The 23,066-nt window shown below is 35.8% G+C and overlaps 1 protein-coding gene across 2 annotated transcripts in view; it reads right to left on the bottom strand.

Moving 5' to 3' along the window:
- MAN1A2 (mannosidase alpha class 1A member 2) overlaps nt 1–23,066 on the bottom strand; it is a 186,742-nt gene that overhangs the window by 16,294 nt on the left and 147,382 nt on the right. The window contains exons 11-13 of one of the 2 annotated variants that reach the window (XM_008710368.2): nt 18,258–18,430; nt 15,250–15,365; nt 8,483–9,070 (exon numbers count right to left, since the gene is read on the bottom strand). In XM_008710368.2, the coding sequence (XP_008708590.1) occupies nt 9,061–9,070; nt 15,250–15,365; nt 18,258–18,430 (299 nt within the window). In that variant the 3' untranslated portion in view covers nt 8,483–9,060. Of the gene's footprint in view, nt 1–8,482; nt 9,071–15,249; nt 15,366–18,257; nt 18,431–23,066 lie in introns of those variants that run through there. The other variant, XM_008710367.2, reaches the window with a different exon arrangement.

Consider the following 23,066-nt stretch of genomic DNA (forward strand, 5'->3'; position numbering starts at 1 on the left):
AATTTTACAGGAACAGGCAGATAACAGGGGCTATAAAAAGGAGAACCAGAATTACTGGAGGACAAGATAGCAACATCAGTAACAATATCTGTCCTGGGCCACAATTCACTAGCTTTCCCTTCCTCCCCTGCCCTAGTATTTTACTATAAAACCTTCAAACCACAGAAACTTTGCAAGAATTTTACAGTGAAACCCGTACATGCTTACCTCCTAGATGTTACAAATAGCATTTGGATATATTTCTTGATCACAGGCCTATTACCCTTCTCATGTATTATTAGTTTTATCATACTAAAATAATCCCTCTAGAAAGAACAGCTAATTAGCAAAACTGGCTAAATTATCAAGAAAAACTTGATCAGTAAAATTGTTTGCAAAGGGAAAACTGGGAGTCTCACCAGAATTTTTTAAAAAACCAGAACAAACTTTGAATAACAAACTTTAGGCAACAATACTTACTTAAGTTTTAGAGGAAGACTGTTGCCACAAATTTTGGCTGCTATGGTTTCATCTATGGCATCTCTACTTTAAGAAGCAGCACAATCAGAAACATTTACAATTTTATTTAATAATAGCAAATTATTTGATAGTAACTATTTATTTGATCATAGCAAATTAGATGCCGTTACTTTTAAGGGAAGAAATAAAAACTTCCTAGAAAGAAAAAAGAACAAGATACTTATATATAGTCAAATGGTAAACAAACATAGTTCCTTTTTTCCCCAATTCCTTTCAAAAGCATAGGACTCATGCCATCAAAAACAGAACAGATACATAAAACATGGTATATCCATACAACACGATACTACTCACCAACAGAAAAAAGTGAACTATTGATACATGCAATAACACGGATTTATCTAAAAAAACATTATGCTGAAGAAAACAGCCGACAAAAATAAGTGCTTACTGCATGATTCCCATTATATGAGATTCTAGGCAGGCAATCTATCATGACCAAAAGCAGCTATGTATTTGGGGGTGGGGCGGAAATAGGAATTAAAGTGTTCCATAGTAATTGCGGTGGTAGTTACCACGGCTTATATATTTTCCCAAAGATCATAAACTGCACATTTAAAATACTTCATTAAAGTGGATTTTTAAGATTAAAAAAAAAAGGCTAAAGGAAAAGGATGGAAAAGGAAAATAACCATATTATGTGTTACTGCTACATAAATACAATTTGGGTTGTAGCTCCCTCTACTGCAGCAAAAAAAAAATGGCAAGGATATTTCAAAATACCACAAGCTTGAAACTGAAAGAAGGAACAGTGCCAGTGAAATTCACTCTGCATATGTATGTGTGCCTACCATCTGGATTGCACTGACACTGCAGTAAGTCCTAAGAGGAATTAGAGACTGTGCAGACCCTGGATTTGGTCCTCCAACCTACCATCCGAGGAGACTGGACAACATGAACACAGCAGCTAACAGCAACGCTTCGCCCACCCGACCGCATGGTGTACTGGCTATCCCTCGTCAGCAGAGGTAATGCCTTGACCCCTAACTTGTGCCATAAACGGTGTACTCACTCACAGGTGTCGGCGGCTCCTCAAAGACCACAACATCAGCATCGCCTGGGAACTGGTTACACATGCAGATTCTTAGACCCCACTCAAGACCTACTAATCAGAATCTCTGGTGCTGGAGCCCAGCCATCTCGAGTTTTACCAAGCTTTCCAGGTGATTCTGACGCAAGCTCAAGTTTAAGAGCCGCTGCCCTAGGTTTAGCACCTTTGTCTAACTTTCAACACTAGTTACTTGGCACTGTTTCTGCTTTTCTCCTTCATGTGGGCATCTGAACCTTCGACTCTACTGAAAACAGATCCACTGTCCTGACTCCCCCACTTTTCAACAGCTTGCCTTGGGCCTTTTCTTCCTGCTTCATTAATTCCCTCACCCATTCACTGGTAGTGATCTTCTAGCACAAGCTGAGTTCTGAGTTCAAGCCCGGAGCCTCAACCAAAAAATAAAATAGGTCTATTATTCTCTTCTCCTTCCTACTCCCATTTTTGCAAGATCTTACAAAATTGCTGTTTTTTAGCTGTCTCTCTTGGAATCAAATAATTCAATTCTTTATTCACCAAATACTTGATTCCGAAACAGGTATATGTGTATTCTCACCATTGGTACTGGAGATACAACAATAACTAAAATATACAAAACTCACTGCCCTCCTGAAGTTTATACTCTAAGTTGGGGAACGCCTATGGAAATTATACAGTATGTTAGAAGTTGGGTGCTATGGAGAAAAGTTAAAGTAAGGGGAAATGAGAGGGGGAAAAGGGAGCAATCTGAAATTTTATAAAGGATGATCAGGGAATGCCTTAAAAAATACATTAGAGGGGCACCTGCCTGTCTCAGTTGAAAGGCATGTGACTGTTGATCATGGGGTCATGAGTTCGAGCTCCAAAATGGGTGTAGAGATTACTTAAATAAAAACTATAAAAAAATACAATTAGAAATGACAAAACAATATGATTAAAACTACTTAAGACCTGAAACTGCAAAAGTCCTACAAGAAAACAAAGAGAAAGAGCTCCTTGACATGTGTCTTGGCAATGATTTTCTGGTTATGACACAAAAAGCAAAGACAACAAAGGCAAAAATAAATACATGGAACTACATCAAACTAAAAGGCTTCTGCATAACAAAAGAAACAATAAAAAATGGAAGACAACCTACAGAATCAGAGAAATATCTGCAAATCATATATATAAGTGGTTAAGATAGAAAATATATAAATAACTCATACAACTCAACAACAAGAATGAAGCAGTTCAATTAAAAAGTGGGCAGAGGAACTAAAGAGACATTTTTCCAAAAAAGACATACAGCATATGCAGATGTTCAACATCACTAATTATCAGGAAAATGCAAATCAAAACCACAACGGTATCAACTCACACCTGTCAAAATGGTTGACATAAAAAAAAAAAAGACGAAAGAGCAGTGGCAGAGATGTGGAGAACAGGGTAACACTGTGCACTGTTGGAGGGAATGCAAACTGGTGCAGCCACTATGGAAAACGGTATGGAGGATCCTCAAAAAGTTAAAAATAGAACTACCATATGATCCAGTAATCCTACTTCTGGGTATATATCCACAGGAAATGAGAACGGGATCTTAAAGAGATGTGCATTCCCATGTTTACTGCACCATTAGCTAAGCTTCACAATAGTCAAGATATGGAAGCAACCTAAGTGTCCACCAACAGATGAATGGATAAAGAAGATATGGTGTGTACAAACACACACACAGGAATACTATGCAGCCATGAGAGAGAAGGAAATCCTACCATTTCCAACATGGATGGACCTTGAGGGCATTATGCTAAGTGAGATAAGTCAGAAAAGAAAAGAGAAAGACTGTATGATATCCACATATGAAATCTTCAAAGGCCATACTCGTGTAGAAACAGAGAGCAGAATGGGGATTACCAGGGGCTGAGGAATGGGGCTGGGGGACTGCGGAGATGTTAGCCAAAGGGTTACAAACTTCCAGTTAGAAGATAAGTTCTGGAGATCTAATACACAGCATTGTGATTACAGTTAATGCTGTATTATATACTTAAAAGCTGCTAAGAGAGCTCTTAAACACTCTCACAACAAAAAAGAAATGGTAAGTATGTGACATGATGGAGGGGTCAGCTAACACCGCAGGTGGTAATCACATTGCAATATATAAATGTATTAAATAATCACACAGTACACCTTACACTTACACAACACTTTACGTCAATTAGATCTCAATAAAGCTGAAAAACAAACTACTACTTAAGAGCGTCAGCATACAGAGGCAAATAGCCAACTTTTTGCTTACGTAACACATATTTATTGAGTGCCTCATACACTGTGTGCTGGGTGCTAGGGAGGTGAGAGTAGTTAAAAGGAAAATTTCCTGCAGTTATGCACTTACATTCTACTTACTGGGAGAGACGGATAAAAAACAAACACATGTATCAGGTGGTAACAGTGCTGAAAAAAATAGAGCAAGGGCAAGGGGAGAGAATAATGGAAAGTACAGATGATATACACACACAGGGCCTATTTTTATGGGCAGGCACTCAAAAAATACAGCAATTATAAGTTAAGCAGAGTAGGTCTAAGTTCCTTGACGTCAAGACTGTCCTCTATTATATTCACAGATGTATCCTCAGCACATAAAACAGCAAAGGCACATATGAGGCACTTTAGTATCTGCTGGATGAATTATTTCATATACTACACTGTATCATTTCTATATTCCGATCACCATTTACTTAGTAGATAAGGACAAAAAGCTCAGACACACGTAAAGAGGTGGAATTAAGGATCCCAGGAAATGATAGTTGAAATAAAAGGGTGAGCAAATGCTGAAACTTTTATCCCCATTAATTTCCTAAGAACTTCTGACTTTTTATCTGTCCTTAACCTATAGAAAAAAATTTAAGTGATTTATTCTCTTGTCTGAGTTTATTTGAATATTCAAAATAATTTAAGACTGACTTTTAAAAAGCCTGCTCATTCAAAGCTTACTTCACCTATCAAGTACTACCTAAATGTTTTGTTACTCCTCAGAATATTTTCTTGATTCTAATGTTTCTGATCAGCTAATTTTCTAAAATATTTTCCCTCCCTGAACTTCCAGAGCTTTCTATCTATGCGAAGTTTTGTGAAGCCAGCTCTCTAAAATGATCATAACTCAAATGCACATGCCCCTTGACCCAGCCATCTTTCTGCTAGGAATCTAGCCAATATTCATACAAGGAGCAGAGTTATATATATAAGGGTGTTCACTGAAACGTTGTTTATAACAGCAAAAAACTAGAACCAACTTCTATACCTAACAATAAAGTACTGATTAAACAAATGATGATATTCCTCATTGGATTTATGTGTCCATATGGAAACCTTTTCTAGATAAAGAGTAAGATGAAAATAGCAAGTCTCACAACAGTAGGTATACCATGCCTCTGTAGGGGAAAAAAGGCTATTAAAAGGATATACATTATAAATATATATTTTTATGTTTGGTTACAACCAGAAAACTTCTAAAAAGGATACATCAAGAACTGTTTAATAATAGTTATCTTTGGGAAGTGAGACTGGGTGTGGAATACAGAGAAACTTTTCTTTTTCATTTTTTCTGTTCCATATTAATATTTAATTCATTTTGCCATATCCACATATTATTTTTATAATTAAAAAATAAACCATTTTAAAAATAACCACATTAGTCTTGATTTTTGAGGAACTGCACAATATAAAGGAGACAGATGTTTATACAACCAATTTTAATATGACAAGAATTCGCTGTGAATTCTGTACAGTTTAACAAACATTAGTTGAGTGTATACTCTAACCCAAACATGAAATGAAAAGCTGAAGGTATTCATGTTTCCTGTAGACTATCAGGACAAGGGAAGTATCGTGAGTATACCTAAGGATGGGTTAATTCTGCCTTAGTGTTGGAGAGGACTCACAGACAGTGCTTTTGAACTAGGCCTTGAAAAAGTAATGGGATTTTGTTAGAGATTTAAAAAAAAAAAAAAAAATGAGTACTGCACGCAGAAGGGACAGCGAGAGTAAGGACATGTAAGTGAAAAGGCTAACAGGCAGGTATAGATCAAATGCATGGGGAAAGTGGTCTAGCAGGAGATGTGACCAAAAAGGTACATTCAGCACTTAATTACTCAGTACAGGAGCAAAGAATGTCAACACTGTGGAAGCAAGAAACATCCTTGTCATCTGTCTTCCTCACCTGGGGAAGTATACCTGCAGGACGGTTCTACAACAGAAGTAGGACTACGGAAGCCAAATTAATGTGAACTTAATATTTCAATAGGTTCTTTCCCAAAGATCCTACCACCCACATCAAATGAAACACACTCTTACCTCCTGTGTAAGTGACTAGATCCTTACATCCTTGCCAACACCGGAATACAAATTTTTAAAATCTGAAGTAAGTGGATAGTAAAACATGGCATCTGATTATTAATTTTATGTCATTTCTCTATGAGTGGGTCACACATTTATTTTTCATGTGTTTATGGTATTTTCCATCTATATTTTCAGTGAACTGCCTATACCTACTTTAACTTAGTATTTTTTCCTTAATTTCAAATTTTAGGAAAGTTTACCCACTGACTATCAAATGTTTTGCAAATATGTTTTCCCATTGTGCCATTTTTTACTTCAGTGGTTTTTTTCCCCCTTGTAGATGTTTTACATTTTCAAGTGGCTAGAATGTTTTATATTTTCTTCTATGGTTTCTGGGTTTTGTGTCATGTCATCTTCACCCTCAGAGTTGGGGAAAAAAACACTTCCAATTTTTTTCATGATTTTATTTCATCTTCTATATTTAAAGCATATTTTATATTAAGATCAGTTTTGGTATTTGCCAGGGATCCAGCCCAAATTCCAGGATTCTTTCCTAGCGAGTAGTTTTTCTAACATCATCTTATTAACTAATCGAACTTTTCCTCAAGGGTCTGGACTGCTTTTCTTCAAAGATGAAATTCCCACATATAAGTGGGCTTATTTCTGAACTCTGTTGTGTTCCGCTGTTCCATTTACTCTTGTACCACTATTCGTAGTTATTATAGCTTTATAACATGTTTTAAATGGTCTTTTATATACAGATATTGCATACTATAGGATATAAAGTGGCTTATAATTTCTCTCACTGCCTGGAAGGGCTTGTCTCCCGCAGTGATTGTGTACTTTGTCAAACACAGCTAAGCTGTAACTCTAAGCTGTAACTACATTTGTCAGAGCACTTTCTCCGTATGGCTCTAAGTTAGTCATGTCCGCATGTGATCTGGAGGCTGCAGTAAACAGCCCTCACTCTGCTTTCAGGGGAGTGAAGCGCTGCCGTGTGCCGTTAATACCACTACGCACTGGCTCACCTTGGAGGGAGGGGCGGCGGCCAGACCCGCAGCACCTGCAGCTCCTGCTGGAGCTCCTCAGCAATTTTTCTGATTCCTAAGCCAGGCATGGTAGTCCCATGGCAAAAGGTGCCAGCTTCTTCTGCAAATTAGCTGCTTATCAAAGCTGGAGGCCATGAGACACAGATATGGGATCATTTGTCCTTGGGATTTCCAGTTTGTCCTTGTTCTCCTTTGCTTCACATCTAGCTTTTTTCCCCTGGCTGCCAGCCCTACTGTTCTATAGCAACTTTCCACCTGCTACATTGTATTTTGTGCCGGGTGTAATTCTAAATGCTTCGCTATACTCATCTCCATAACAACTCTTTCAGGTGACACTATTATTAATTACCTTTTTACAGATGATAAAACTGAGGCAGAAAATTCAGGAACTTATCCAAAGTCACACAGCTACTAAGGGAAAGAGTTGGGAGATAAAACAGATAAATATGTACTGGTTGAGAATACATGGTTAGATGTTTGTTATCATATGATTAACTGGGTATATACAGAGAGGACGTATTTATTAAATCTGTGAGTGACACAAAGCTAGAATAGCTAAAACATTAAATGAAAAACTCAAGAGTTCAAAATTTCAACAAATTAGAATATGTTAAACCTAACAAAATAAAGTTTAATAAGGATAAAGATAAAATGAAATAAATTTCAGAAAAATTAATCATTCCAAATATAAGAGAGAAAATAATTATCTTAGTTCATGTCCCCTCCCTGACCCCCCCCCCCCCAAAAAAAAAGACCTACAGAAAAATTTCAAGCTATACTGACAGGGTTAGCAGAAAATAGAAAACAGTATTATCTTGCACTGATGCGAGTATAATGATCACAGTAGGGACTGGTAACCTGCCCTGGTTCAACCACATCTTAAATACAGTGTTCAGTCTAGAAAACCACTCACTCATCTCCAGAGAAGGCAAACAGACCGCTGCCATAGAAAGAATAGTACACAAACTTAAAATGTTTAGCCTGGCAAATACAAGTATTTTTAGTGAACAGTTATGTAGAAGACTGTATATTTCCAAAGGGCAAAACATGGATCATTCAGTGGAACTCACAGTGAAGCAGATTTTAACTGAAAATAAGAAAGATTTTTCTAATATAAAAAGCTCTTGAACAGTGGCATGGGTTGGCCTTCTGAGGCAGCGAGCTGCCCATCAACTGACAAGATTAAAAAAGACTTTATGACAAAATACTCTGTGTGTTGTAAAGAGACTTTTAGCATTGGGAATGTGTGTAGGAGGATTGTGGTGGATTGTGGTGGTTTTGTTGGACTGAATGACCTCTAACTTTTCTTGCAGCTCAAAAAACTTTCCTTTTGATTCTAGGCACAAAAACAGCAACTAAATCTGATGCAGGAAAATATGTTTGCAGTTTATTTAAAAGATTGTTTTTCTGATTACAAAAGTAAAAACAATGTTTTTGATGCTGAAATACACATGAAGATGTTTATCCTCACATTTTATTTACACATACATATATGTGCACATAATAGCCTACTTTAATATTCTATTGTGAAGAGTCCATGACTGCTACTGGCTCCATAAGAGCCACTGTGGCTATGCCATAATTTATTTAACTGTCCAACTATTATTGAACATGTAATAACTATTTTTATAATAGTAATAAACACCTTTGTACATAAAATTTTTTCCATAGTTTTTACTAAGATCCTTGACATATTCTTACATAGTTTTCCAGAATTTTGCTATTATATTCAAAGTTTCAATTTTAAGAGATAGGAAGGAGGGGAAAAGTACACAAGCAAGATTCACAGAAAGACAAAACACAGTTCCTGCCCCAGATATTTTGCCAGTGAAAGCAGACAAACTGTGGTGGTAAACTTGGTCTTTATGGTGTTTCTCTTTCAACAACAAACTTATTAAGAGGACTACAATTCCAAATAACCAGTGATTTCTCATAGCCATTTAATGTCTAATATATACAAGCTCAGAAAAAGATGAAAAGGTATCTTCAACATGTACACTTCTCTCAATTTATCAGACCTTCAAAGAAAGACACAACAGAACCGCGCTGAGATTCAGTGAGAGCTGAATGAGACTTAGGTTGATGGATGTAGATACTGAGGTACGGATATGTCTCTGGGAATTCTTGTAGCATACGGTGCTTTGGATCAGCTCATATTACACTAAAAACCAATGAAAAGACAATTCTTGGAGAAAACAAACCCATTATCAAAGAACATATTTCTCTTCTTGCAACCAGACAAATGTGGCACAGTGGTATTATTTACCTATTTTTGTAAAACAATCCAGACTCCAAACAAAAGGCTTCAAATTAAGCAATTTCCCCTTAGCTGAAAGCTATTCACAGCTTTTTCCCTTTTTACATAATTCCTCCCCTCACCTAAAAAGCAGACTGCCTTGTATTTCTTAACAATAATATACCAAAATCTTCAATTGTCTACATTTCCTTTTAAAATATTCAGATAGAAACATTTTTATTAATTTAATCTTGAGAAAATCCCTCCGGAGCCTTCTGTCACATTCAGTCTAGACTGCTAACCCTCTTCATCTTCCTTTCACTGGTTCCCTACATCCCACGTCTTCTGTTTTGGTTTATACTCAGTTTTGATAGCATATACCCTCCAAGGCATCAACTTAGAAAGTAGACTTTTGAGACCTTGCATGACTAAAGCTTGAAATTCTAAGTTGAAATTAATTTTCTCTCATAATTTTGAATGAACCGCTCCACTGCTTCTAGCTTTCACTGTTGTTCTTGAGAAGTCTGAAGCCATCCTGATGTCAGATCATTTTTCCAAGACTTTTATTCCCCCTCTCTTTGGAGGCTGTTAGATCTTTCCTTTACCCCAAGGGGTCTGACGGCATTGTGCCTTGGTGTGGGTCTGTTTTCATACACTGTGCTGGAATCTTGGTGGCTGCTTTCAATCTGGAAACTCATGTCCTTCACTTCTGGGATATTTTCTTGAATTACCTTGCTGTATTCATATTTTGTTTTTTAAATAAATTTTAAAACACTAAGTATACATACATAAACATCTAGTTTGATAAATATTTAAGTCAATATGCCCATTAATATTTAAAAGTGAGGCCCCCAATAGCTGAATAGAAACTGTGGGCATGTTGGCATTTACTGGTGGTGCACCAGTGGGGGCGGGGGAGGTTGTGGCCATTTTGCTGAGGGAACCTCATGTAGCAGTATCTCTAGTTTTTCTTCTTGTAGGCTAATCCATTTCCTAGACAGGAACCCTCCAATCTTCGTCTACTTTCAACTGTGCCTGGCATCCCTAGTCCACAGCCTCCATGATTTGACCTCTTCAGACAAGAAATCTCTAGTTTCATTCACGGTAGCAAGGAGGCAGGGGTGAACTTGGGGTCTAGCTACTCCTTATACAAACTTATTTAAAAATTCTACAGTTTTCAATCCTACCATGCACCCTACAGCCTTGGGTCTTTCCAAGGTTCTGAAGCACTCACCAGGTAGTTTTCAATTAACTTCTCCCCATGCAGGTACTTTAGCTTTCTGTTTTCCATCTTCTAAAAATTTGCTGACATCTCTTGTCTACTGTTGATTTCTTTCTCATTTCTTTAGTGCTTGTTCTTTACACCTTCTCAGCCCTCTATAATCACTTCAATGGCTTTCAAGAGAGTGGAGATAAATGCAGGTGTTCACTCTGCCAGGCTAACCTGGAACACCTCCTTTGTTACACGTAGGCATCTTCAAAGGATCAGATACATACTTTCTTTTCTCCTCATCCTTAAAAATCTTCCTGAACTTGTATTTTGAGCTCCAGATCTATATTTTCAAATGCCTCCTGGGAACATATGTCAAAAGTAACTCATTATCTTTTCTGAAAATCTATTTCTTCTTGCAACTTGGTGTCATAATCCTTACAGTTACCCACACTGAAAACTTTAATGTTATCTCTTACTCTTCGTTCTTTCCGAATCTCTCTATATCTAAAGAGTGCTTGTGTCTCTTCCTCACTATTTCACTGTCTGCCTTATAGCTACTCCCCAAATACAAATTCATCCTACTCTACCCATCTTCAAGTCTGGTTTAAATGCCACCACTTCCATGAAGTCTTCCTTTATGCTTTCTAGGTTAAGTAAACTCCTCCTCCTCCAGAAGACTTGCTCACTTTATTAACATTTCTCTCTTTTTTTTTTTTTTAAAGATTTTATTTATTTATTTGACAGAGATAGAGACAGCCAGCGAGAGAGGGAACACAAGCAGGGGGAGTGGGAGAGGAAGAAGCAGGCTCATAGCGGAGGAGCCTGATGTGGGGCTCGATCCCAGAACGCCGGGATCACGCCCTGAGCCGAAGGCAGACGCTTAACCGCTGTGCCACCCAGGCGCCCCTATTAACATTTCTCTTATGCACTTACTATATTTAACATTTTCTACAAATCTGCATGTGTTTTATTTCCTCTATTAGAATGTAAGGGTTTTAAGGAAAGAGGCTTTGAAGAAATCTATCTCTGACCTTACTCATTACCAAGTTTTTATTGTGCCATCAGTATATATGCTATAGGAATAAACAAATTGGCAACTACTCAGGGAAACAAAGAAACAGAGGACACACATCTTACCTTCTGGAGAAAAATGTCTAGCTATAGATATAGTCCATCTATAGTACAACATCCCAACAATACGGCCCTCAACCAGGTCAAGAACACAGGCTTCTACATTTAATGTTGCCACTGCCAAGCTAATCAGCTGCCATCTCTGGTAGCTAAAACTAGTGGATTATTGCCCTTTCATGAATTAATAATAAGTCTGAACCACTTGATAGAATATAAAATCTTCAGTTAATGGTTACTCAGCTTCTGACAAAAGCCTGTTTAAATTCATTAAAATCTATGAAATCATACTAATCTTCATTCCTCTATAGAGTTCTAAGCTCTCTTAATAGTAAGAAAAATACAAACCTACATTAGTCTTCACAGAAATGTTTTGAATCAAATGCATTCTATATTATGCCATCAGTTTTTATAAAGAATAAATCACATTAAGAGTCTGACATCTTCTGTAACATCACTGTTAGAAGACATTTGCCATTATGTACTAGATTAAATCATGTAAAATTGCCAGTATTCAACTCTTCTTGACTTATAAAAAGGGCATTATTATGTGCTTCATCTAATAGTTCAGTCTTTAATAATGAGCTATCAAATTAAGTCATCTTATAATTTAGCGGTAAGAAAAAATTGTGTCTCATTTGTTAAGGTAATATGTTCTCCCAACTCACAAAGATGAGAATGATACTGAACAAAACACTTCCCTTTCTTAAAATACATTTATTTATTTATTTATTTATTTATTTATTTATTTTTAAGATTTTTATTTATTTGACAGAGAAAGACACAGCGAGAGAGGGAACACAAGCAGAGGGAGAAGGAGAAGCAGGATTCCCACTGAGCAGGGAGCCCGATGCGGGGCTCGATCCCAGGACCCTGGAATCAGGACCTGAGCCAAAGGCAGACGCTTAACAACTGAGCCACTCAGGCGCCCCTGAACAAAACACTTCCTTGAATGCAATACTCAACTGTGATCATCTCCTCAGCTGAGATTTTGTTATAATTACCTGTATGATTGTTCTTGTTTGATTTTTTCTCTTTTATTGATCCAAATGTATATGTGTTTTTCTGAAACTTGAGTATTGTAGTTATATACATATATAGTAATATATATATATATATATATATATATATATATATATATATATATATATATATATATATATATATATATATATATATATATATATATATATATATATATATATATATATATATATATATATATATATATATATATATATATATATATATATATATATATATATATATATATATATATATATATATATATATATATATATATATATATATATATATATATATATATATATATATATATATATATATATATATATATATATATATATATATATATATATATATATATATATATATATATATATATATATATATATATATATATATGTGTGTGTGTGTGTGTGTGTGTATATATGTATATATAATATAAAATATATATATGTCATATAAATCAATCAATCAATCAATCAATCAGCTTGATTTGAGGATAGAATCCATAGTAAAAGAAATGAGAAATGAACCCAGAGATGAACTTTTTGGGCTGTAGCTTTTTGAGCAGGAGGGGAGTGACGTGAAGAAAATGGTATACAAATGTTGAAAATCAAGTAATTTCTTTTTAAGACTAGAAGAAGTCTCAAGATTAGCATTTTACCACTACTACAGTAAGAGTTCATTGAGCAAGATGCTAATAACACTGGGTGAAAGACTGCTGGAAAAAGGGAGTTATCACTCCACAGATCACTTATCACTTACAAAAACAAAAAAGATTCTTTACATGACCTTGTAAGCAAATCTAACCTTATGATCAAACTTAGAGTCACCAGTAATGGGCTAACCTGTTACCATGTGCCTCTTTAGAGGATGCAATGAGGACACACAATCTATACAATATCCATGCCCAAAATGTTTAACCTAAATTCGATCACAAAAAAACATATCACAAATACCTAAACCCTCTGAGCGACACTCTCAAGAGCAACTAGCCTGAATACCTATGTCAGGTCATAAAAGACAGAAGCAAACAGGAGCATTCTGTTCTAGGTTAAAGAAAACTAGAGAGATATGACAACCAAATGCAATAAATGATCTTTTACTGGATCCGAGACTGGAGTTAAAAATAAATAGCTGTAAGTACATTATCAGAACAACTGAGACATCTGAAAGTGGGCTATATATTAAACAACAGTATTGTAAGAATGTTAAGTTTCACAACTGTGGTAACTGCACTGTGATCATGTAGGATTATTCCCCTTCCTTCCGACCTCTTGGGTTAAGTATCAGAATGCTGGTAACTCTCAAATTAGAGTGCAAATAGATGAATTTTTAAAAATAAGTAAAACCGTGTGTCTGTGTACATGTACACAGACATACATACACAGGGGTAGAGGAGAGTGGCAAAAGTTAGCGATAGGTATCTAGGTGAAGGATTCACAAACATTCATTGCGCTATCCTTATAATTTTCCTGGTCTAAAAAAAAGCAAGAGATCTTACATAATTTGGGTCAAATTCCACAGTTTATGGATATGAAAACTGAAGGCAAAGAAATTTTATTTTGACATGCTCATCCGGCTAGGGTGTAGCAAGCATGTACCTCAAGCTGCTGTGGTTTTACCTTTTCACCCAGCGCTCGCTCTGCCTCACACAGTCTCAGCCTAACCACACAGGGCAAATCCAACAAGGGATAAGAGGTGACCAGGGGCCAGAGGCTGACTACCAAGCAGATGTTCTAAACCATCAGCAGCAATAAGGGCCTAGGTAGGATCAGTCACAGATATGGAAAGGAGGGGGCAAAATAAAGAACCAGGGTTAACAGGAATCATAAAGACTTAGTGATATATCAGAGAAAAAAGAAATAACTTTATAATGTAGAAGCTGAAAAGATGGGAAAAGAAGAGTACTAGGTATAACATAAAAGAAAAACTGGAATAAGATGGCCATTTAGGATAAGAAACTTAGTTTGAGATATGTACATTTCAATTTTAATGTCCCAAAATGTAAGCTACAAGTATACTAGAATGTAAGCTACAAGTATACTAGAAACTTAGTTTGAGATATGTACATTTCAATTTTAATGTCCCAAAATGTAAGCTACAAGTATACTAGAATGTAAGCTACAAGTATACTACAAGTATACTAGAATGTAGACTGCAGGTAGACTCCACCTTCTTCCAGGTCAGTTTACAGAGCTCTGCTTGTAGTTCTAAGTATAAGCTCGAATAATAGCTGTGTTTTCTCCCCACTCTTCCTTTATGTGTATCTTTATAGGAAACCTCACAGGGAGGATGGATGACGATGATCGTATACCATCTAGTACCTTCAACATTCCATCATTATTCTGACTGATTTCACTAGCCAGAGCAGGGAGTTCAGGTGTGGTGCCAGTCCTGGGAGTTTGTCAAAAATGCAAATTCTTACTAGGTTTCACCCTAGACCTATCGAATCAGAAACTCTGCGGGTATGGCCCAGTGATCTTTCCAGGGGATTCTGATGTGCACCACAGAGCCAAGGACAAAATGAAGGTACTAAGCTCTTACTTGACAAAATATCTACCTCATAGTTAAAGTCATTCTTCTTGAGATGCAGCTAAAAATTTAAGACCCAATTACATAAAAAGATATTAGTAATAAAATCTGGTGTAACATACCACATAGTCATAATTCACCATGTAGTGATCATACAGCAAAACCAGCCTACAACAGGACATTTGTAAAGGCATCTACTCACTTTAACGTCTCAGCAAGAAAGAAGCTCTGCTGTACATCATCATGTGTAGGAGTAGAAGAGTACACATCCTTCACCCCAGAAAATCCACCACTGACTCGGCAAGACTTTTCAATAGCCTGCGAAAGAGATCAGACCAGAGAATCGATTCCACAGAATCTCAAGTTTTGAAGGACAAATTCAGAAACCACAGTCCAAAGTTCACAAAGATCTGTATGAGAATTTGATAGGTTAAGAATAAAATTTATTATCAAATGGAAGTATTCTCACACTGGAAAAATTAACTGAGGTACTCCGTTTCCTGTGCAACGGTTCCCTCTCCAAACCCTTTCATCTTTTAAAAACATCTTACATTTTTCTCACTTAGGAAAGTCAATTCACACTGAATCAGAGACCTGTCTGGCACAATAAAGCCTCATTAATTTTGACAAATCAGGGGAGTTCAGTTTGGATTTTAAATTTTACTTTCCATTTTAAAGGCAATTTTTTCACTTCTAAAGATAAAACACGCTTAAAACAACAGTATTACCTCCATAGTGATAGCAATGAGGTAATATTTACTGCAAACATACTGTATGAGAGACATCATACTATGATCCTACAAGTGAGGCATTACAGGGGGTATCAACTGGCAGGAAGTACCCACCCACATACCTACTACAATAATTATAATATTAAGAGCTAACCATTACGAAGTTCTTGCTACATGCTGAAGGCTCTTCTAAGGGCTTCACATGTATTAAGATTTAAATATCCAACAACTCATGAGGTTGTCTTAATAGGCTCTACTTCAGAGAGGAAAACTAAGGCAAAGAGTAATAATTTGCTCCACATTATTATTAACTACTGTGCTCTACCGCCCAACTGGGAGCTAAAATTCTTAATTTACATCTCTTCTTACATCTTTGAACATGTCTAAATAAAACACAGTAAGTCAAATGGAACCCATTCAAAACCCTGTTTTTAATTCATAGCAAGCAAATATCCTGCTTATGCAGGCATATGGCTCCCAAATTACGCCATTCACGAGAAGTTGAATCACATGTGGTTCTTTCCTTCCTCTACCTAGCCCTGAGATATGTCAAATGAAGGTACAGTTAATTAATCATTACTGCCATGGCTTCTTGTTCCTAATCTTACTACTTTTCTTACTCTTCTGTTCTTCCTCCTTTCTAATGAAAAGCTAATTAACACTGAAAGTTTTTATTTAATCAAGCTGTTCATTTTTATATAGTTCCATTTTTATTATAGCTGGGTTTTAAAAGTCTTCTTAACAAAGAGTTTGGTACCTTATCTAAATATTTTTTTAAAAGATTTATTTGAGAGAGAGAGAGGAGAGAGCATGTGTGCATGTGTGGGGGGGAGGCGCAGAGAAAGAGGGAGAGAATTCTTGAGCAGACTCCCTGCTGAGTGCAGAGCCCGACACAGGGCTCAATCCCAGGACCGTGAGATCATAACCTGAGCTGAAATCAAGAGTCAGCCGTTCAACCGACTGAGCCACCCAGGCACCCCTCTCTATCTAAAGATCTTAAACATATTTTGAATTCAAGAGTTTTTAAATGCCATGTTCTGTGCAATGATCATGTGTCTACCACCAGAAAACTATCAGAGCAGTTTAAGGATATTGAGAAAGTAGCAGGGAGGCATGACTAATTTAGAGTCATTTCTTGAAGGCAAGTTTTCATATAAATATACTCAAGTTGGAAGTTTGAAGATGTGAATGGAATAGCTAAAGCTACAGAAAACATACAAGATACTATTCTTTTGTCTCAGCCTGACTTCCCTTTACCTTCTTCACACCGAAAAGGGAGGCCAGTGATAGACGAGAAAGTAACCTCCACTTAAGATGTGAAGTCTCCTCTTTTGTCTCCAACCCTGCCTTTCCTTACCATGGCATACGTCTGAAACTTGAATTTAAAGCATAATTATTTCAGTTCATGTTCTTTATACTCTGGTTGCCACTGTGAAACCTTCTTTTTACATCAATTGGTCTACATTCCACCCTAAAACTTATCTTGCCCATTCTTACCCAAGCAATTTACTAACAATATTTATCTCATCTAGAATGTCATCATTCTATTGAGGCTGCAAGCTTAAGTTAAACAATTGGAATATGAATATCCATCATAGCTACTGCTATTTAGCATAATTAGTTTATCTCAAAGAATAAAACACTCCCTCACTCCTGGGAATGTGCTATACTTTCATGACAAGACTAATATTTTTTCTTCCTCCCCAGGTATACAGATAGACATGGGGTTCTCTGAAAGGCTAGTATTTTAGGAATAAACCACTTGCCTTCTTTACTTACTAACCATTATGTGTCATATATAGATAAATAAACAGTCTTTCAATCTAGAAAAATTTTAACAATTCACGGATTCTTCTTATGATGGTCCACCAAGAAATTACTTGGAACACAAGCTGAAGTGAATAGTGGGTAATCTATTCAGGCTGTGAGTCTGGGCAGTTTTACGATTTTTTTTTTCTAGAGGTTAAGCCTTAATTGGCAAACAGAAAAAACCCATAATGCCTTTTAAATGACTTTTTATTATTCAAGAATAATAATGAGTGAACACCACTAGGAAAATAGTTTTAATCAAGAACTAGGATTCTAAGGTTTATTTCTACTGCTTAAGTAACTTAAATTAAGGGGGACTTGGGTGGCTCAGTTGGTTGAGAGTCTGAATTCAGCTCAGGTCATGATCTCAGGATCCTGGGATCCAGCCCCACAACAGAGACAGGCTCCGTGCTCAGTGGGGAGTCTGTTTAAGATTCTCCCTCTCCCTCTGCCCCCCCCCCCGCTCCTGCTCTCCCTCTCTCTCTCAAATAAAATCTTAAAAAAAAAAAAAAACTTGAAATTTAAGTTGAGTAACAGAGTTTTTCCATCAGATAAATGAAAGTAGCACTACAATTACTGAACATGAAGTAACATGGATGAGGACACATAGCACTACGGGAAGGCTTGATTTAACGCTCTTGCACACAAAATGAAATATTGGCTTATTTACCAGTGCTGCTTCCCAGCCCCACTGCCTATATCTTGGATCGTGAGTGAATCGCCATAGGTACCAATAGGTTTCAATTACTTCTGGACGGAGGATGTAATACTTTTCAGCCTGCCGGACTGCCACAGCCTCTACTGCACCATCAAACTTGAATGATTCAGGACCCAGCTTTAATGCTGTAACATGACAAAAGAAACAAATGAGCACAATAAACCATTTGTGTTTGTTCGCCAGAGCTTTTTTTTCCCCTGAAAGAATGGTGTATAATGTAAAGTTATGTTCATTTTTATTTTTATTGTTGCTGTTTTGCAAAATCAGTGACTTTAAAAGATCCACATTTGGTTTTCTTATACTAGCCTTATAAATATTCCTATTATCCAGACATGAAATATTTCTCATACATAATGTACATCAACATACTGCTAAATCCAACTGTACTGACAACAGTCTAGTAATCCTCTGGCAACAAATGCAAAGCTAGACATAAGCACATTACGTATTCTGTTCTGTTTCAAAATAAAATGAGACAGATAATTGTACTGTGCAGAATTATTTTTTTTAAAGTTAAAACAACTTTAAAGTCCTTTTAATATAACATATGTAAGAAAACATTTTAGAGCTCAGACCTTGAATTAGATTTAGGTGTAGATTATATACTTTTCTTTTCAAGCAACCTATGGTATATAAAAAGCAATATATTTTCAAACTTAAACCAGTTTTAAAGATAAACTCTTTTCTCCTATAGCCTCTGTATATATAGCAAAGAAGAGATTTAAACTGTCAATCACCCAGAATTTCATCAGTATTGCCCATTTATCAGTCTGAATAAAATAGGGCCATTACACATATATTTCAACACTACATACTATATTTTGAATGATATGATTTCCATTCAGGCTAGAATACAGCACTGCATGAAAGTCTTTTTAATAACCTCTTTCTAATCACACCAAGCACCCTAACTCTGGTCAACGTAAAGTCATCTTCCACTGGGATGTTGGACTCACACACAATTACCACTCTCAGCTGCCATTTTTCTTTCCTTTTATGGGTATTCTCAAGGTCTCTCACCTCTTTCCAAAAATGCTAGACATTTTTATATTTTCTCAGAAAAGAAAAGGTAAAACAAGAACTGTAATGTTGGCAGACCATAAACAAAATCATGCCATAGCTGCTGGCACGACATGTGTTGCTATGGCCAAATTTCAGCACTACAAGGGAGACACTGTAAGCTCTAAGTAATCCCATACAAATGTGAAAATCAGGTCTTTCTCACCAACCATCACCCCCCCAAGAAAAAACACAAAACCAAAAACATTGTACCAATGGTAGATAGTTCTACTGAAAGCAAAACATATGATCCAGAAGAGTTTACTGATACGTCTTAGAGAACTAAAGCAGAACTCAAGCAGGAGATTTTCAACCTGAGGGTCATGAACTCTGTGATAGGCTCTGGAAGAAGACAGTGTTCTGCCAAGAAGCCTCTGAAATTGTATGCGTAACTTTGTGTGCATACAAAGCTTTGACCAACTCCTCAATGGGATTTGAGGTTAGGATTAACCAACAACTCATCAATAATTTTTGTTAGAGAAGTTCTATCCAGTTTATTGACAAGGTCAGCATATGATCAAATATGATTTGGCATTTAATAAATGATTTAAAATGATGACAAAAGTCAAACATCATAAGCACTGAGATGATGGCAATCCAATAAAAAAATAGAGGAAGTCATTTTATCTGAATTTCTTATGTTTCTCCTTTCTCAAAGAATGAGTGCTAAGAGGTGATCATATGGAGTTTTCAAAATGTTAATCTTAAGGCTGACTTTAAATTAGATAATAACTTCTGTAATGTTAATATCACCTGAACTAGAAGTAAAAAAAAAAAAAAAACTTGATTAAAACTATTTTAAATCATTCACAGAACTAATATTTTAAACTTCTCACTAAAAATTGTATCTCTCTTATTGGCCATTCATAACTTCACAAATAAAACACAACGGAAAGAGAACGTTATCTGCTTTGTTAGGAGTTGGTAAATAAAAATGTGGAAGCCTAAATTATATACTACATCCATAAGGCTGGTCAAATCACTGGTTTTGTGTTTCTGAGGGCATCATTTCTTAGGTGTTCCTTTGTTTAAGAATTGTAAAAAATGATTTCCTAACAATCTATCCTGAACTTAATTTCTATTTTCTATCTTAAATTTCCCATTTACATTGGATACTTCATTTCTAAAAGGAAACTAATCCAGCAAGTAAAAATTGAGTTGAAACCATGAATAGTTTAGTGCCTGGGTAAAAAGAACTCTAAGAGGATGCAAAAATCGTATAATGTAAGTAAAATTAAGAGACATGCCAATAAAAAAAAAAAATCGAAGTAAAATACCAAATGTGACAAAGGTCAAAGTAAGACAGTGAAAGATACATTTAAAAAAGGCACTGATTAGTTTGCAGGTCGAGTCCTTCAGATAGGTAGAATCTGTAGAGATGGGAAAAACAAGCATCTCAGGTCAACAAAAGAAATTCAACAAAAGAAAACAAAGCATGAGGAATATTCTGGGACAGGCGATTTGACAATAGTTTCAGTAGGCTAACAGTAAGGGAAGAACTTAAACTATTTCCCTCCTATTAACTTCCTCTTAAGGAAAAAGAGTTATGTCCAAAACTCCATGTCCAATGGATCTTTTGTCCCTTGAGTATGTTACATGTATCTAAACATCAAAATTTCCCCCAAATGTAATAGCACATAGTCTAGAGAAGACCTTAGCCAACTTCTATAAGAAGTAAATTAAATAACAGTCTTATTTTATTCATGTTCAGTTTTTTTGTTCGTTTGTTTTTTTAAATCTAGAAACCCAGAAAAAAAAAAAAAAAGAACAGCACTATATTTTGGAAGTCTAAGATCTTGTTTGGCACCAATTCCACATTATATCTCAGAATAAAATAAAAGAATGTATCAACCTAGCTTCCCAATGTAGATACAATAATGTCTGAAATGACACTAAGTTACTACTTAGTTTCATGAAGATTCAGCAATGGTTCTTACAAACCTAGGTAAATTATTTAGCAGCAGACCATGATCGTCAATATGGTGAAATATAGAAGATTACCAAATTCTGAATTAATGTTTATTCAATTCTGATAACAAATGAAAATGAAATTCCAAAGTCCTTATTGTATGAATTTAGCTGGAAAAACTGCTAAAAAGTGAATGGGTATTTTTAAACAATCTGGCCAAAAAATTATAGCACAGCTATACCAAAACACAGGAGATGGAATAACCAAGTGGGAAGGAAGCAACAGTAAGATTGTACCTTTTAATGAAAGGATCTAAGCTGAGATTAAAGATATGTAAAAACAGTGAAAGACTTGAAAATACAGGACACAAATCAAACAGTAATCTTTTAGGGCACACCACGGCAAAGAGGGGCACAGGCTCACTGACTTGCCATGTGCGAGTGACCATTAGAACCAGCATGACTGCCGTAACCACAGACTGGATTGCTTAAAATTTCACTTATACTCACAACAACATACTGAGGAAGACAGGGTAGGTATTATTGTTCCAATTTTTTGCAGATGGAGCACCCAAGATTTAGGCGGGTTACACGATTTGGCTAAGGTTCAGAGATAATAGATAGTGGAACATGGGATTTTTGAATCCTGGGCACATTTCCTTTCTCCAGCATCACAGTACTTCATATCAGCATCAGCAATGTCTCTATGAAATGCGACAGGGAATCCTCTCATAACTCCGGTATTCTATGAATTTCTCAAAGGAAGGGATACGTCTTATTCATACTTTCATCTGTAAGCATCCAGCGTAAGGCTTGGCACATCATAGGTGTTCATGTTTAATGGAGAGAATAATTAATGATAATAACAATAGTATATTATATTTTTAATATGTCTGCTGTATGAAATCCTACTATTTTACATCTATTATTTCATTTGTGGTCAAAATCTGCATAACAAGTCTTATTATCATGGGTCCTAGTACACACTGAATATCCATTCTGGTCCTCAATGTTTTACTAATTTTAGGTGTATTTTTAAATATATTTGATATTCTATATAGTCAACATAATTTAGCTTCTATTAAAATTAGATCACCAACTTTCTATGTACTACATACCAACACTAAACCACTCTAAAATAACATCTGCTTCAATGTCCTTTTGACTTAGTTGTATTTTGTCAAGAAATGGAATCCCTGACTTAGTTACTGAGGGAACTTGAAAGGTCAATTTCACCAAAAGTTCAATTCCTTATTATATAAAAATAACCTGACAGATTTATGAACTAAGATGAACTAGGATAAATTTTAAGCCAGTCATATCTGTGTCATGGTACCTGATGGCAAAATAATCCTAAAATGGAAATTCAGTTATTTCATAAAAGCAACAATTCAACTTCTGAAATCGCAAACAGAAATTACTAGTTTTTAGTCTTTCTGGGAACACATTTTCCATTATTTCATAAAGAAACACTTTTTTAAAACCAGAAAAAAATCTTGGTAGGTCTACTTCAGTATTTTTCAATCTTTTTTCAGGCTTCTTAAAAAACCTAATTACTTTCTCTCCCCATGAAATTTTAATAAATATACACTGATTATCTATGACTGTATATATATATATATATATCTATTCTTTATATATTAGGGGAAAAAAGGTCTTTTTTCACCCCCAAGAACAATCTTTTTCACCATTGAGAACCATCTTATTTTCCAGGTAAGGACACTGAAGCCCAGAAATATTACATATTTGCCTAAAGCAACATCAGATCTTATTAGTCTTAGGCACCATCAACTC

The sequence above is a fragment of the Ursus maritimus genome, unplaced genomic scaffold (genome assembly GCF_017311325.1).
Source record: "Ursus maritimus isolate PB19 unplaced genomic scaffold, ASM1731132v1 scaffold_12, whole genome shotgun sequence".
Lineage (NCBI taxonomy): Eukaryota > Metazoa > Chordata > Mammalia > Carnivora > Ursidae > Ursus > Ursus maritimus.